The following is a 17,343-nucleotide window of genomic DNA, read 5'->3' as shown; positions in this document are numbered from 1 at the left end:
TCGATAAAACGGGTACCAACTCAACGAATAATAATTTTATTAACGAAGGAACTGTATCGTTTTCAGACCGAGACGAAGAGCGACCGTACGAACCTGTCGATCGAGAAATCGGTCCGAGAGGATGGCGGACTGTACGTGATCACAGCATCGAACGAGCACGGAAGAGATTCGGCGGATATCGAGGTGATCGTGGTGGACAGGCCCGGACCACCTCAGGGTCCGCTCCAGTACACCGGTACGACGCAAGATACCGTGTCTCTGTCCTGGAACAAACCTCTGGACGACGGTGGATCCGACATTACCAACTACATCGTGGAAGTGTCGGACGTCGGAGCCGATAACTGGCGGCAAACGCCTGGATACTGTCCGCGAACCAGCTACACCGCCAAAGGACTCACCGAGGGTAAGAAGTACATCTTCAGGGTCCGAGCCGAAAACATGTACGGCGTTTCGGAGCCCCTGGAAGGCAAACCAGTCGTCGCCAAGAGCCCGTACGATCCACCGGATGCCCCCAGCCAGCCTGAAATCCTCGGGTACACTCCCAACAGTTGCAGTCTCTTCTGGAATCCACCTCTCAACACCGGTGGCAAGCCCATCACTGGTAAGGAATTTATTAAGGAATTAATTTTGATTCGATTGGATCGGAGGTTGGATTTAGTATCCTTGCATGCCTGATACATCGTTCGATTTCCATCTCCAGGATATTACGTGGAAAGACGCGAGCGTGGCGGCGAATGGCTCAAAGTCAACAACTATCCGACTCCGAATACAACCTTCACCGTCCAAGACCTACACGAAGGCTCTAAATACGAATTCAGAGTCATCGCTGTCAACGAAGCCGGACCTGGCGCGCCTAGCAAGCCCACCGAGCCGATCACTGCTGGACACCAACGTCGTAAGTGTCCTAATTATAAAACAAAAGTGTCTTCGTTTCTACGAATGATTTTAAAATAGATTTCCTCTTTTTCATATTTTCTTAAACGTAATTAACAATGAAACGTTTCCAGTGCGTCCCGATGCTCCCGAACCACCGAAGCCCGATAGAATCACCAAGGATTCGGTGACCCTCAGCTGGCGTCCGCCACGCAGCGACGGCGGTGCCAAGATCAGAGGATACATAATCCAAATGAAGACCAGAGCTCAGGACGAATGGGACGACGTGAACGGCGCACCGATACCAACGAACGTTTACACGGTGCCGAAGCTTACCGAGGGCGAGGAGTACCTCTTCAGGGTGATCGCCGTGAACGACGTCGGGAGAAGCGACCCCAGCAGACAGAGCAATCCGATCGTCATCGAGGAACAGCCCAACAAACCGGTCATGGACCTCGGTGGAGTTCGCGACATCACCGTTCGTGCTGGAGAAGACTTCTCCATTCACGTACCTTACATCGGCTTCCCCAAACCCACCGCCACGTGGTTCGCCAACGACGTCGTCAAGGATGAAACGGACTCGCGCGTCCACCAACAGTTGGCCGACGATTTTGCTAGGTACGCTCTGAATTTCTCGATAACGACGACACGATATAGCAAAATACAGAATAATACGGAATGTCCAGAATATAAGGGATGATTCTTTGCTTGAAAACGAATCGAAAGTGAAGAATGATACTTTTTCATAGGAGGCTTCGTTCTCGTAAAAATAAATCGAAAGGTTTCCAGTCATGTCTGACCACGACTAGCCAGTTCTACTAATGTTGCCATCGTCTAATGTACCGTACCTCTTCTATGCAAATTTTTTAAATCATTACAACCAAATGACATGGACACTAACATAACAAGCAACATAAATAAATAAATAAATATATAATAAATTAGCAATATAAGTAGAAATGGTTTGTAATGGTCAGACACGTTGTTCAAGTCATACACGTGCTCCAAGGAGATTCAATACCAATTTTCTCAAGATTGAAAGCTCAAATTAAAAAACTCTGTTGCTCATTTTCGATTCATTTTTTCCTCGCAAAATCATCTATTCATCGATTCACGAAGGGACACGCGGTCAAATGCGAACGACATAAAATAAATAGTATTCCACCCGGATGAAACCGCGGGGCATAGCTAGTATGTTAATAATTCTCCGTTTCCTACAGTCTCGTGGTGAAGAATTCGAAACGCTCGGATGGAGGACAATACCGACTCCAGCTGCGCAACTCTTCAGGCTTCGACACGGCCACCGTGAACGTTAAGGTTCTCGACCGACCCAATCCACCGGTGAACCTTCACGCCGACGAATTCGGCGGAGATGCACTAACGTTGTTCTGGAACCCGCCGAAAGACAACGGCGGTGCGGACATCACCAACTACGTCGTCGAGAAGCGAGAACCGAAGGGCACATGGTCCAAGGTCCGTTGTCCCGTACTGTATATCGAAACATCCAAGTAAGACGAATCTTCTGCGACGGTCCTTTACTTTGTATCGATGCAACTAACAGGTGAGCAGCTACGTCACGACGCCGTTCGTTCGAGTGAGGAACCTGACGGTAGGAAGCATGTACGAGTTCCGAGTGATGGCTGAGAATCAGTACGGCACGTCTGATCCGGTCACAACGATGGATCCGATCAAGGCCAGACATCCGTTCGATCCACCAGGCGCTCCCGGAGCACCGAGAGGCGTCGAAACGACCGAAGACAGCATCACGATCACATGGACCAAGCCTCGCCACGACGGAGGATCTCCTATCCTCGGATACGTTATCGAGAAGCGTCTGTTGAGCGAGGACAAGTGGACCAAAGCCACCCCGTCTCTCGTTCACGAGACTACTTACAGGTAACGTTCGCGTTAACCTTTATAAAACTTGAAGAAGACGTAAACATTAAAGATCGACGATTTCACGTGCTCAACGAACCGATTGTATTCTCGCAGGGTGACCGGGCTCATCGAAAATCACGATTACGAGTTCCGCGTAGCTGCAGAAAACGCTGCCGGCCGTGGGCCATACAGTTCCAACTCCGAAGTGATCAGAGCTAGCGCGCAACCTTGTGAGTATCCCTGAGAACACGCGATCCTTTTAACCGTAAGGATCCATATCTCTAACCAAACGTGTCGCTTCCAGTCCCACCGAGGATCACGTCAGACCTCAGCATCCGCGACATGACGGTGATCGCTGGAGAACCATTCACGATAACGGTTCCATTCAACGCCAATCCGAGGCCGAGACCCAGCTGGTCCATCAACGGCGAAGAGGTTCTCACGGGAGACAGAATCAAATTCGACACCACGGACATCGCCTCGCAATTCATCAACAAGAAGGCCAAGAGGTCCGACACGGGATCGTACACCATCTATCTCACAAACACCGTCGGCACCGACTCTGCCTCCTGCAAGGTTCTCGTTGTCGGTGAGTACTAATTCCCAACAGTTGCAGGAATCAATTGAAATCATTTCAGAAGTTCAAGGAAACTATCTTGCCCTCAGACAAACCGTCTCCGCCTCAAGCTCCTCTGGACATCTCCGATATCACCCCGGAAACTTGCTCGCTGTCCTGGAAACCTCCCTTCGACGATGGTGGCTCACCTGTCACGAACTACATCGTCGAGAAACTGGACCCTGCTGGCGTGAGTTACCATTTCATTTAGAATTTCTTTTACATTCAACTTCGTACTAGAGCTCGTGACCATCAGGCCTTCCCATCTATGTCATTCAGTTTAGGAATTTAGGTTCAGTTACACGAATTATTTTCTACGAGTAACAGGAGTCGTCGAAGATTAACCTTGAACACAAATTAATTTCAGTACTGGGTGAAGCTGAGCAGTTTCGTAAGGAACACCCATTACGACGTGTTCGGCCTCGAACCAAACCGCAAGTACAACTTCCGCATCCGCGCGGAGAACCAGTACGGAATATCGGAGCCGCTCCAGGCGGATGAACCGATCACTGCCAAATTCCCATTCACCGTACCGGACCCGCCTGGACAGCCACGCGTCATCGACTGGGACACCTCGCAGGCCACTGTGGTTTGGACCAGGCCGATATCCGATGGTGGTTCGCGTATTCAGGTAAACGCGTCCTTACCCAAGAGTGCGTGTACTTCTTTGGTACAAGTTCCTTAAGTAGAACACGCTCGTTCAGTTTGTTATAATCAATATTTGCAAGGGAAGAATCTTTATTGTAGACTTATAAGTAGACTGCGGATCTTTATGCATTTACAGGGAATTCGAATTTGCAAGAACCTACAAAATGCAAACGATATGCAAGAATATAAAAAAGATTGAAAGTAAAGTTCATGTTGTAATATTTGCAGAATAAAATAAATTCCTATTTAGGTTCAATTTTTGTCATGTTCGCGAAGATTTTATTTTGCATACTGATCCGCAGTCTACTTATAACCGTCACCGAAAGCGGAGGCAGTTTTAGTTTATACTCCTTGATTTGTTTATTAAACGAACTCCGTAAGTAGAATTGGCGAGAAACGGTCAGACACGAATGAGTTCTATTGTGCCCTACACAATATTTACGAACTCCTTAAGTAGAATTGTCGAGAAATGGTCAGACATGAACGAGTTGTGTATTGTATCCCAGACAATATTAACCCTTTTCACTCGAGACCTTCGTTTTAGTATCTACCAGCAACTCGAGATGCTTTCTTAGCATTCTATTGCCATGAATTCTAAGCTATCGAGATTTGAGAATCAGGTCACCTTTACCTCACCGACAATCATTTTATTGACACCTCGAGTTCCAAAGAAATGAAACCTAAAGAACCATTATTGCTGATACATTTATTACGTGAAACCTACTGGTGACTGAGAGTCACCTCTCGAGTGCAAAGCGTTAAACAATCAACAAAGATCACTGTACGCAGGGAAAGGACTAATACCTTTTGCTCCCTTTAGGGTTACAAGATCGAGTTCCGCGATCCCGCGGACGACGCCACGTGGCGAGTGGCGAACGACTACCTAGTGAAAGACACGACCTACATCTGCTACAGTCTGGCGGCTGGTCACGAGTACGAGTTCAGGATACGAGCCATGAACGCGGCCGGATACAGCAGGCCCAGCCCGCCCTCGCCGGCGTTCAAGATCAAGAGCAAGTTCAACGTGCCATCGCCACCTGGCACGCCGCAAGTCGTCAAAGTCGGCAAGAACTACGTCGATCTCAAATGGGAGGCGCCGATTTCCGACGGTGGCAGCCGTATCACCGGCTACGTGATCGAAAAACGGGAAGTCGGAAGTCCCATCTGGGCGAAGTGCAACGAGTACAACGTCACCGACACGGAGTACACCGTGATGCATCTGATAGAGCGCGGCGACTACGAGTTCAGGATCTTCGCGGTGAACGCCGCCGGAAGGTCGGAACCGAGCTCCTGCACCACGCCCGTCAAGATCTGCGAGGTCGTGGGCGGCGAGAAGCCAGAGTTCGTCAGAACGTTGCCCGTCAGTCAGATCATGCCACTCGGCAAGACTCTCGTGTTCGAGTGCGAGGCCACTGGAAACCCTCTACCGACGGCCAGGTTAGTTGAGATGCTTGCTAAAATAAAGATTTTGATGATTTATTACATTAAGTTGTCCAGGAAAGTTCGTGGCAATTTTTAAGAAAGATTCAAAGGCACGTTTGAATTTTAATATATTTTTATTGAATTACACAGGTACCATTTTGTTCCGCAAATTCAACTCGTAATAGACTACCCATTTTATGCATTTACGACATACGATAATACAGAATGTCGAATATATTCTACAATCGTTAAAATAATATTGTTATTCCATTTTGCATAAACCTGCATACCTTTTAGTTACGTTTAGCACGTATTTATTAGACGATATCAGTTTATATCGCTATAGAGATAATTAGATAATGTTAAAATTTCTTGATCTCCTTTTCACGCGTAAACTATAAGTTAACCAATATCGCTCATCCAGGTGGCTGAGAAACGGCCGGGAAATCACTCTCGGCGGTCGTTTCCGTACGGAGGCGTTCGACGGAATCTACAGACTGGTGATATCGGAGGTCATGGTCGCGGACGACGGCGATTACAGCTGCCAAGTGGCGAATCCGCTCGGCGCGGCCACGACGACGTCCAGATTGAAGATCGGCAGCCCGCCGCGCATCGAGCGTATGCCGGACGACCTGTACCTGGCCGAGGGCGACAACACGAAGATCAAGATCTACTACAGCGGCGACCAGCCCATGGAGATTACCCTGAAGAAGGATGGAAAGAAGATCGACGACGGGCCTCACATCAAGTACACCGTGTTCGACGATTACCTGATCATCTTCATCAAGGACATCCAGTCGGACGACGCGGGCAATTACAATCTCTCGATCTCGAACGACAGCGGCAGCGTGAGCGGTTCCTTCAACGTGTACATCACCGGTTTGCCTGGACCGCCGACAGGACCGCTGGACGTTTCGGACATCAACAAACACAACTGCACCCTGTCCTGGCACCCGCCGAAGGTGGACGGTGGTCTTCGCGTGACTCACTACGTCGTCGAGCGTCGCGACGTCACCCACACTCACTGGATCACGATCTCGTCCTTCTGCAAGGACTGCAGTTTCATGGTGCAGGGCCTGACGGAGGGACAGGAGTACCTGTTCCGAGTGATGGCCGTGAACGACAACGGAATGGGACCACCGTTGGAAGGAGCGAATCCTATCAAGGCCAAGGCGCCGTTCGATCCACCGGGTCCTCCGGGAACGCCAAAGGTCACCGAGATCGGCGGAGACTTCGTGCACCTCTCCTGGGAGAAGCCCGAGACGGACGGCGGGTCCAAGGTTCAAGGCTACTGGATCGACAAGCGCGAGGCCGGCAGCCAGACTTGGCAACGCGTGAACGTCGCCATCTGCATGCCGACGCAGATCAACATCACCAACCTGATCGAAGGAAGGCAATACGAGTTCCGCGTGTTCGCCCAGAACGTCGCGGGCATTGGTCCAGAGTCCAAGGCTTCGACTTCGGTGAAGATCACCGATCCTCAGGCGGCGAAGGCTCCGGAGGTTATACAGCCTCTGCACAAGGTCAACTGCGTGCAGAACCACAACGCGACGTTCACGTGCAAGATCATAGGCACCCCGAGGCCGACGATCACCTGGTTCAAGGGCGCCCGCGAGATCGTCAGCGGATCTCGCTACAACATATACTCGGAGGGCGACGTGCACAACCTGGTGATACACGACGTATTCGGCGAGGACGCGGACGAGTACTTCTGTCGCGCTGTGAACAAATGCGGCGTCAAGTCGACCAAGGGCGAGCTTCTGATAAAGACCCCGCCGAAACTGAACGTTCCGCCGCGGTTCAGAGACACCGCGTTCTTCGACAAGGGCGTGAACGTGGTCATCAAGATTCCGTTCACCGGCTACCCGAAACCCAAGATCAGCTGGGTGAGGGAAGGCGAGACGATAGAATCCGGAGGACACTACACGGTAGAGGTGAAGGAGAGACACGCCGTGCTGACCATCATAGATGGCAGCCGAATCGACTCGGGACCTTATCGCATCACCGCGGAGAACGATCTTGGCCAGGACACGGCTATCATCAAGATCCAGATCAGCGACCGACCAGACCCACCCAGATTCCCTCAGATCGACAACGTTGGACACGACTCGCTGGCCCTCAGCTGGAAGCCACCGGTTTGGGACGGCGGCAGCAACATCACCAACTACCTCGTAGAAAAGAGGGAACACCCCATGACCAGCTGGATCAGGGTTGGAAACACGAGGTTCTGCTCGATGGCGGTCACGGGACTCAGCGCGGGACACCAGTACGACTTCAGGGTCTGCGCGGAGAACATCTACGGGAGATCCGATCCCAGCGAGGTGACGCCGTTGATAACGACCAAGGGCACCGTGAAGAGGGAGTTCAAGCAGAAGGAGTACAAAGTGGACGCGACCGGAAAGAAGATTCGCGGCAGGGACGACGAGAAACCGCGCGACTACGATCAATTCGTCTTCGACGTTTACAGCAAATACGTGCCGCAGCCGGTTGAGATCAAGCACATCTCCGTCTACGACAGATACGACATCCTCGAAGAGATTGGCACGGGCGCCTTCGGGGTCGTCCATCGCTGCCGCGAACGCGCCACCGGGAACATATTCGCCGCCAAGTTTATTCCAGTGTCCCACGCGATGGAGAAGGAGCTCATCAGGAAGGAGATCGACATAATGAACCAGCTGCACCATCCGAAATTGATCAACCTCCACGATGCCTTCGAGGACGACGACGAGATGGTCCTGATATTCGAATTGTAAGTATCCAGTTCGCGTAGACGCGGCGATCGCGTACGGTGGAAGGGCTCTTGCGTCGTTCGTAATCTCGACCTTTTGTTTGGTCAGCTTGTCCGGCGGTGAACTCTTCGAGAGGATCACGGCGGAAGGGTACACCATGTCCGAGGCCGAGGTCATCAACTACATGAGGCAGATCTGCGAGGCCGTCAAGCACATGCACGAGAAGAACATCATACACTTGGGTAAATGAATAGATTTCCGTCTTGGGAGACTTTCGTGTCTTCGTCGTGATAATGTTAACTAGACTGCGAGTCTTTATGCAAAATATTAGGAGGTTGCATCGAACCCTTGCTCATAAATGTGTGGACACTTACTACTTTCAATGAATAATTAATATACACCGTAAATTATTACTATACAACTTTTGTTGCTAAATTCTGTATTGGGTGTGTATTTAGCAACATTTAATAATGTTAAATGTTTCGACTGCCATATTCAATTTTGTAGTGGAACTATGGGATGGTTTAGATAGAAAAGTTCAGAAAAAATGCTCAATATATCAAACACATTTATGGCGAAATTACTTCAGATCCAATGAAGAAATTATTGCTTGTTCAGATCGATGCAAACATGGTTTGGAAGAGACACATTTCCGTACTTACGAAGAAGTTGAAAATTGGCTTGCTGAATGAATAAACTCGATAGATAAACTGTTCTTTCGTCGCGGAATTCAACTTTTCCCAGAAAAGTGGGAGAAAGAAGTAGCTTTTGAGGGGAAATATTTCGATTGATACTTTTATATACTTTCAATGCAACCTCCTAATCAAATCTTAGCAAACCTGCATCCAAAAACTGAACCCAAATAGGAATTTATTTTACCCTGCATAGATTACAATATGAGCTTTACTTTCCATTCTTTTTTATATTATTGCATACTGCCTGCATTTTGTAGTTTCATCCACCTCCAAATTTCCTGTAAATGCATAAGAGTCCGCTGTTTAATAATAACGATACTTATCCAGACATCAAGCCCGAGAACATCATGTGCCAGACGCGCAACAGCTCCAACGTGAAACTGATCGACTTCGGTTTAGCCACGAAGCTCGATCCCAACGAGGTGGTCAAGATCAGCACCGGCACAGCCGAATTCGCGGCTCCTGAGATCGTCGAGCGCGAACCAGTCGGATTCTACACGGACATGTGGGCCTGCGGTGTTTTGGCCTACGTCCTGTAAGCAAAACGTTGATTAGCTTCTGTAGTATTTATGGGCAGGAAAATAATGGGCGCTCTCGCGATTTCCGCCGTGTGGCTCTAATGTCAAAGAGCGCGTGCATTTCAAACGCAAAGGCGCTCGCGCAACATCTTCTAAGATAGATACTCGTTAGGGGTCCGATGAGCCTGGGAAAATATTTGAGCTCCACGCTCTATAATTTAAAAACATTTACTTCTTATCAATTTAAAATAGATACTCGCTACTTCGAGCTAGATGTGCCTATTATAAACTCGTTTCCCTTTAGCTAGAATTATGTCGTAGCTTTGAATTGTGATTTAACAAAAGTTAACTTCTGCTAGGCTGGATCATGTAGATATTAAGGCAAATTCGAAACAGGAACGTCTCGGTATCCATATTCGCTCTTGTATGGTGGACGTACCATTCTTGTCTAGTTCTCGAACAATGGTTTCTATTATTTTCAATGCGAATACTGCCGATTGGCTCGCTAATGAGTATTAAAGTATCCGAGTAAACTAATTCGATCGTAGGTTGAGCGGCCTTTCACCGTTCGCCGGAGACAACGACATCGAAACCCTGAAGAACGTCAAGGCCTGCGACTGGGACTTCGACGAAGAAGCATTCCGCGATGTTTCCGAGGAGGGCAAGGACTTCATTAGGCGACTGCTCGTCAAGAATAAAGAGTGCGTTTGCCATTAACAACGCCTAAGCGTATCAACCACTTGCATTTCTTCAGAGAAATCGGAAAAAGATATACATTTTCTAGACTAATTTATTATCGACTAATTTATTTGGAATAGTTTTTCGAAGGAAATATAGAACATCGATTGATTATAAAATTATACAAATATAATGCACGTCGTTTTTGTTTCTGTGACCATCGCATGACGACGTACATGACCACGTCGTTGGCGATTCTGTGCCGAAACCATCGCGACGTGCGTGGCAAGTCTTTCCAGCGCAAGTGGTTAAGCTAGATACGAAAGAACTTTCTTGAAACAATTCGTTGAAACAATTCATTGAAACATTTTCCATTCAGGAAACGTATGACTGCCCACGAATGTCTCGTGCACGCGTGGTTGACCGGAGACCACAGCGACAGAACCAAGGCGATCTCCAGCAGCAGATACCTCCGCTTCAGGGACAGACTGCGCGCCAAGTACGAGGACTGGGACAAATACGTCCTCCCCATCGGTCGACTGGCCGAGTACTCCTCGCTCAGGAAACTGCTGATCGAGAAATACAAGATTTACGATTCCTGCTTCGGTGAGGGACAGTGTCGCGAATAAATATGACAAGGAGACGAAAGGTTTGCCTCGAACTTTGGATCTAAACTCGTTGGTTGATTCGCAGATCGACGACAAGCCGCGCCAAGGTTCGTCATCAAACCTACGAGCGCGTTCGCTTACGAGGGCCAAAGCGTCAAGTTCACTTGTCGCGTGATCGCCACCGCTGACCCAACCCTCACCTGGTTCCACAACAACCAGGAGCTCAGACAATCCGTCAAGTTCATGAAACGATACCACGGCGAGGACTACACTTTCATCATCAACAGAGTGAAGCTCGAGGACAGAGGGGAATACGTGATCAGGGCTGAGAATCATTACGGTTACAGGGAGGAGGTCGTTTTCCTCAACGTGCAACGTACGTCTCTATCTACCGTGCTTTCGTCGGGAGTACAAGGTGTCCCAAAACTCTCGTAGGAGCCGGAAACAGGGGGTAGTTGAGACGATACTGAGTCGATGAGGTTTTCATTTTTGAATTATTAACGAAAAACACCGACCAATCAGCGCGAGCTTTGGGACACCCTGTATAAACATTTCGCTGTCCAACTTAGCTTTTAACACTTTATCTACTGGGCTATTTAGAAACAGTCTTTAATTCGAGAAAGAATTTTCTACAGTAGTATATGCCAATCTAGGCTGACAACAATTCCTCCATACTGTTACTGGGTACATTGAAAGCCAAGTCTGTTTCCAAATACTGATCACTATAAGTTGTTAACCATCAACATAGTAAATAAATTCGAATAGGTAAATACTACAATTAAAAAGCCTATAAATAGGCTCCCGGTAAATAAAGTGTTAAGTCACGCCACGAGAGTCTCAAGGGTTTTCTAACGATCATCGCGTTCGACTTTCAGCGCTACCAGTAGAGATACCGAAGTACAGACCGGAACTGCATCCAGTGCGAAGAAGAGAACCTCTCGGCTACAACGTCTGGTTGGAGACCATCGAATCGGCGCCGAGCTTCACCTTCCTGCTTCGACCTCGCGTCATCCAAGTCAGGCAAACGTGCAAGCTCCTCTGCTGTCTCGCAGGCAATCCACCGCCCACGGTTAAATGGTACAAGGACAGAGACGAGCTTTCCAAGCATCACTACGCCATGACGCACTCGGACGGCGTCGTGACGATGGAGATTATCGACTGCAAGCCGGAGGACAGCGGCAAGTACCGCTGCGTGGCGACCAACAAACACGGAAAGGACGAGACCACTTGCGTCGTCATTGTCGAAGGTACGGTGGAATCGTTGGGTACTACTCCTAAAATCTATTTATGAAAGAACTTAGGCCGATCGCACACGGGCGCGACCGATCAATTTCAAACCACTCTGAAACTATGTAGTTGCATGCGACCGTGGATCTAGGTAAAACAAAGATAGTGGAATAGGTAAAATAAAGAGTGCAAACGGTTTGCAACACTAATTTCAAATCGGTTGCGCCGTGTGCGATCGGACTCGGAGAACAAGCGGTGACTTTAGAAGTTGCATCTTCGACATGTTCGCGAAAGACTCATCGAGTATTTATTTGTAGGCACTGGAGAAACTGAGGAGCAGGTTAAATTAGCGCACGACCTCCTACATTCCGGAGGTACAGCCACGTAACGAGTGAAACCCCTCTCCTGTTTGAGATCCCACCTAATCGTCCACTGCAGAAGGAGCATCCCCGTTTATTTACCCGCCTTCTGACAAGTTGCCGATATATATATATATCCGTTAAAGATTTAAGGAACCACGATCCGACAACCCCTAATCTTTACTCGCGCATTTAGGGTGAACGTACCAGTAATCGGCACGTCGAGGAACGCATAAGACTATATCGCGAAACCTTTCGATTTGGAAGAAGTTTAAAAAATGCTCGAGAGTAGTTGTTATCGAATTTGTAAGCAGCTCGATGTATAAAATTAAGAGACCGGTTGGAAAACATTGTTGGATCGGTGAGCGACGTTTTGTCAAAGAGATTTGTCCCAGTTATCGACATAAAAGCGAACCTGGCGCTGATGAAAAATAAAGCGTCTTCATTTTTTATTACTTTAACACGCCACCACATTCGGGCATTGAACTGAACGTACGCTAAAAATGAATACACCTCTTGCGGTTCTAGTTGCAGTATTTCATCTGAAAGTTTTCGTCAAACTTGTAATGGCACAACTTGGCGGTTAGTCGTATAAATATCGTATAAATATTGTTTCGTTAAGACTGCACAGTTAGGAGAAATGTTAGTAACTATCTGCGGGGTAACACTGCCACATTGAACAAAGTATAATAGAATCTCGACAACCTTCAACACAGATTGTGCAGCATTCGTTTCTATTACCTTCTCGTGTCGTCCTGTGATTTCATATTTTTTTTTTCTCTGTGTTCTGAACCGAGAAAATAAAGTAACGTTTCAATGTTTGTGAATGTCCCAGAGGTATATGTCGATTACTGGTCTCCTACTTCGTTTAGATACGTTAGATACATTATAAACAAAGAAAATGATATCGCCACAGTTCCTTGCTTCATCCCCGCTACTGTTCCTTCTTAGGCGAGAGAGTCCCGTCGACTCCAGCACCAATGTCCTTCGTTAAGGATAAAGTAAAACAGAACAGAGGGTTCTGTTCTGACAGAATAGAGGGTTAACGCTTTGCACTCGAGAGGTAACTCTCAGTCACCATTAGGTTTCACGCAGCAAATCTATCAGCAATAATCTTTCTTTAGGTTTAATTTCTTTGGAATTCGAAATGTCAATGAAATGATTGAGGTAAAGGTGACCTGAACTCGTAGCAATAGAATGTTAAGAGTGCAAAGGATTAATTCGCTATATGCTTCACCTTCTTGGCAAAACCAACGTCGAAGAGAAACGATATGGCCGCGAGGCTTACTGCTCGACTTCCTTCACGCAACAGGATTCCTTTTTATATTCGATTGGCTCGTAGCGAATTAAACACTGGGTCTGCAATGAGTAATGCTCAAACTAACCCTAGAGTCGTATATTTAATTAAAAGTATCGGTTACCAGTACGTTTACCCTACTTCATTCACTTCTGCCGACTTCCTCGACTTCCGACTAACTTTGCTTTTGCTCCAACGTTTGACAATAACTTCCATCCAGATCGTGCCATTAGGCGCATGTCCGGTAGTTGCTTCGTTGATCTGCACCAGCATTCCCAGATTATTCGTATCGATTAAGAGAGATTCGGGAAGGTTGGTTGCACAGATCAGCGCACGGATTTGTCCACAGTGGTGTGTGTTTTCAACCCTGAAACGAGGAAGATCGCTGTAGATGCTTAATTACAGAAAAGAAAAACTTTCCTAGATCGAAGATTTATCGAGCAACCGCTGAAACCAGCACCGCCGCCGATCATAACGGTTCACAAATCGGGTGGATACAGCGGGTACAGTTCCACCACCACGCAAGGTTCATCGTCCAATTACAGTAGTTCCACCAATAAGCAGAATTCCACGACTTCCTCTTCCTACAGAGTAAGGATTAATTTAGGATTGCTCGTTACTATTTTATCGGAATGGTAACGCTGGATGTATGCGCTGGACGATTTCGTTTCAGGCCACAGACTCCAGCACGGACAAACGAAGCACCAAGAAGTACGGCCTCGACGCCACGGGCAGCCCATCTCGTTCCAGAAGTACCACTAAGGAATTAGCTTGTAAGCAAAATACGCTGGCTGTACTTAGACGGTCCGGGTTCCAGTGACATACTTAATTACACACAATTAATCTCGTAGATCCTCCGGACGACTCGATGCGGGCGCCACAGTTCACGAAAAAACTGAGCGATCTTACTATAAACGACGGAGAACAGTTAGAACTCAGCGCGAAGGTCGACGGTGACCCTGAACCTCAGGTCACCTGGTCCAAGAACGGCAAGGTAAAAACGAGTTCGCGAAAATAAATGTTTCGCCGAGTTAACACAGCAAACATTTGCTCAGAAACACGGCAATCGTGTGTCTCCTTGGAACTGGCATCTTTGTTTCGTAACACCACTTTTTAGATAATAGAGAATAACGCCAAATAATATTGTTAAAGTGTCCAGTACCCAAACCCATAAATGTTTCGCCGAGTTAACCCAGCAAACCTTTGCTTAGAGAATTTCACGAATCCTTGAATCGGCCTAATTTATTGTCCATTATAGGCGCTAAGCTCGTCAGGCATCATGGACCTGAAGTACAAAGCGGGAGTCGCGACTCTCGTTATCAACGAAGTGTTCCCCGAAGACGAGGGCGAATACACTTGTCAGGCGAGCAACAGCATCGGTACCGTGACTACCTCCTGCAAGCTGACTATAAAACGTAAGTAACTGTTGGGTTTTTGTAAATTAAAAAAAAAAAAAAAATACACACGTGCTTTAGTAGGTTTTATGAGGAGGTAGAACACACGTGTGCTTTCTATGCAGCACCAAACATACGAAACAAGAGAAGATCCATCCGGTCAGCGTCACATGCATGCATAAAACAAAACACATTCACACATTCGCGTAACGCGCTAAACCTTGAGATCAGAATCCAACAGTAACCTTTATTTATCAAGTCATCCCAGTGAAATTGAAATACATGAATTCCCTATGAATTCTACGCCGATGACGATATCTTTCAGCGGGCACGACTGCGGCCGCGAAGAAGAAGACCGACGACAAGCCCCCGAAGATCGTGGACCACCTGACGAGCATGTTCGTGAAGGATGGCGAAGCCGTTTTGCTGAGCTGTCGAATAATCGGCGCCAAGAAGTTCGACGTGATATGGCTTCACAATAACAAAGAGATCAAGCCTAGCAAGGACTTCCAGTACAGCAACGAGGCGAACATCTACAAATTGAACATCGCCGAGATCTTCCCCGAGGACTCCGGCACCTACACCTGCGAAGCGTTCAACGACGCAGGGGAGAGCTTCTCGTCGTGCACATTAAACGTACTTGGTACGTCAACGATCGTGATTCCCTTCGATCACGCTGTTCTTAATAATTGCTTTACGATCACGCTGATAACGATTGTTTCGCTTGCAGTTCCAAACGAGGAACCGAAGAGCCCAGTCTTCACGACATTCCCGCAATCTGCAACGGTAGGCGAAGGCGAATCGGTTACGTTCACATGCAAGACTGAAACCGCGCCTTTGAAAGGTAATCAAAATTGTCGATTAGAGATCCCTACTTCACGTGTGTCGAAATACCCGGGTACACGGGTAATTAATCGATCCGTGTTTTAATCTGTGTATTTTTAATACTCGGGTATCCGTGTATTAAAAATACCCGTGTTCATCCCTTAATACACAGTACACGTGTTCCGTGTTTCCGTGTATTTTAATACCCGTTCAAAACCGTGATCTCTAGTATCGATCTTTCTTATAGTTGTATTGGGTTGTCTGGAAAGTCCATGCCGATTTTTGATAAGTGGTGCAGGTCTGAATATGTCGAAATTGCTGAAAACAAATAACATATATATGCATCCCTTAAAAGGTGAAAAGATTGTGGAACAAAATGGTATCCATGTAATTCAATAAATACATTAATATATACACAAATATATTACAATTCAAATGTGCCTTTGAAGTTTTTTTGAAAATTGGCACAAACTTTCTGGACAACCTAATATTTTTCGTACAATCTGCTTAAATCGGTCAGGAAGCTCTGTACAAATTACGATGGCGACTGCGAGGGCGCGAGCTGTATACTAATCGGGTTTTTTTTTACAGTAACGTGGTTGAAAGACGGAAAAGCGATCCCAGAAAGTAGCAGCAGGTATCTCTTCAGTTCAGACGGTGACAAATCGTTCGAGTTGCGTATCAAATCCTGCACGGCCAGCGATGTCGGCCAATACGTTGCCCGCGCGATCGGCAAGAAGGGCGAGACGAACGCTGCTTTCGCCCTAAACGTTACCAGCGACCAATGAAAACGTTGATACGTGCAATGATCGCGATACGACAAAGGTTTGGGCGATATCCATCTATTTTTTACTGTTCCACATTGTTTATTAGCTTCGTCGTATTTGTGCGTCACCTTGGTTCTTTTGGTTCTTCTAATTCATCTCTTTTCAGCTTCCAACGATGTTCTATCGGGAGAACAATGATTTAGAAACGAAAACGAATGATAAAGAACAGAGGGAAACGTTTGAAACGGACTGTAAAAAAAAGAATTACGACTCGCGAAGTAAGTCGCGACGATAGGTGGTTATTATAAGGTTCGTGTATAAAAGAGAAATTGGAGAACTATTGTATTCGCACTATTCTATTATGTAAATTATCATGGAACGCTGTATTTTCTTTTTGTGTGCTTATCATTATCGCAAGAAACACGTGTCGTTGTTGTGGTGAACGAAGAATCTAAGACGTCGAACAATACACGGATAGCACGCGCAATCTATACGCTAATACGAGCTTTGCTGTATACACGAATTACCATATTTTAAGTAAACAATTATGCATAACGACGGTACGAAATTTAAACGATAAATCGTCACGGTCGATTCCGGCGGACGAACCAGCATCCTCGAATATAACAACGTCGTCTAACATCTTGTCTCGCCGGGATGACTGTACGAAACGATCGATACTGTCGAGATGTACGTCCTTATTCCATGTAATCGTACGCACTGTCGTGTTATACTTGTTTGAAGACTGCTTCCGTTACAAAATTTACGATAAATAAAATATAATTCAAATATAAAATGGTCGATATCTC

The 17,343-nt window shown here is 47.1% G+C and overlaps 1 protein-coding gene across 39 annotated transcripts in view; it reads left to right on the top strand.

The window, feature by feature from the left end:
* The window catches only part of LOC128874148 (twitchin), an 86,572-nt gene extending 69,242 nt beyond the window's left edge, over positions 1–17,330 (top strand). For all 39 annotated transcript variants that reach the window (XM_054118567.1, XM_054118564.1, XM_054118560.1 and 36 more), the window contains 26 exons: positions 67–601; positions 701–895; positions 1,008–1,491; positions 2,094–2,346; positions 2,435–2,769; positions 2,866–2,981; positions 3,056–3,340; positions 3,418–3,557; positions 3,735–3,998; positions 4,836–5,452; positions 5,862–8,186; positions 8,275–8,408; positions 9,189–9,396; positions 9,928–10,080; positions 10,437–10,663; positions 10,751–11,041; positions 11,541–11,912; positions 12,210–12,266; positions 13,973–14,139; positions 14,222–14,321; positions 14,400–14,542; positions 14,807–14,963; positions 15,268–15,585; positions 15,673–15,786; positions 16,359–16,592; positions 16,701–17,330. In XM_054118567.1, coding sequence (XP_053974542.1) covers positions 67–601; positions 701–895; positions 1,008–1,491; positions 2,094–2,346; positions 2,435–2,769; positions 2,866–2,981; positions 3,056–3,340; positions 3,418–3,557; positions 3,735–3,998; positions 4,836–5,452; positions 5,862–8,186; positions 8,275–8,408; positions 9,189–9,396; positions 9,928–10,080; positions 10,437–10,663; positions 10,751–11,041; positions 11,541–11,912; positions 12,210–12,266; positions 13,973–14,139; positions 14,222–14,321; positions 14,400–14,542; positions 14,807–14,963; positions 15,268–15,585; positions 15,673–15,786; positions 16,359–16,555 — 8,187 coding nt within the window. In that variant the 3' untranslated portion in view covers positions 16,556–16,592; positions 16,701–17,330. The remainder of the gene's footprint in view (positions 1–66; positions 602–700; positions 896–1,007; positions 1,492–2,093; positions 2,347–2,434; positions 2,770–2,865; positions 2,982–3,055; positions 3,341–3,417; positions 3,558–3,734; positions 3,999–4,835; positions 5,453–5,861; positions 8,187–8,274; positions 8,409–9,188; positions 9,397–9,927; positions 10,081–10,436; positions 10,664–10,750; positions 11,042–11,540; positions 11,913–12,209; positions 12,267–13,972; positions 14,140–14,221; positions 14,322–14,399; positions 14,543–14,806; positions 14,964–15,267; positions 15,586–15,672; positions 15,787–16,358; positions 16,593–16,700) is intronic.
* The last annotated feature ends 13 nt before the right edge of the window (positions 17,331–17,343 follow it).

This window comes from Hylaeus volcanicus, chromosome 3 (assembly GCF_026283585.1).
Source record: "Hylaeus volcanicus isolate JK05 chromosome 3, UHH_iyHylVolc1.0_haploid, whole genome shotgun sequence".
NCBI classification, from domain to species: domain Eukaryota; kingdom Metazoa; phylum Arthropoda; class Insecta; order Hymenoptera; family Colletidae; genus Hylaeus; species Hylaeus volcanicus.
Note: the sequence above shows the minus strand (reverse complement) of the source record. Positions and strands in the feature narration are given on the sequence as shown.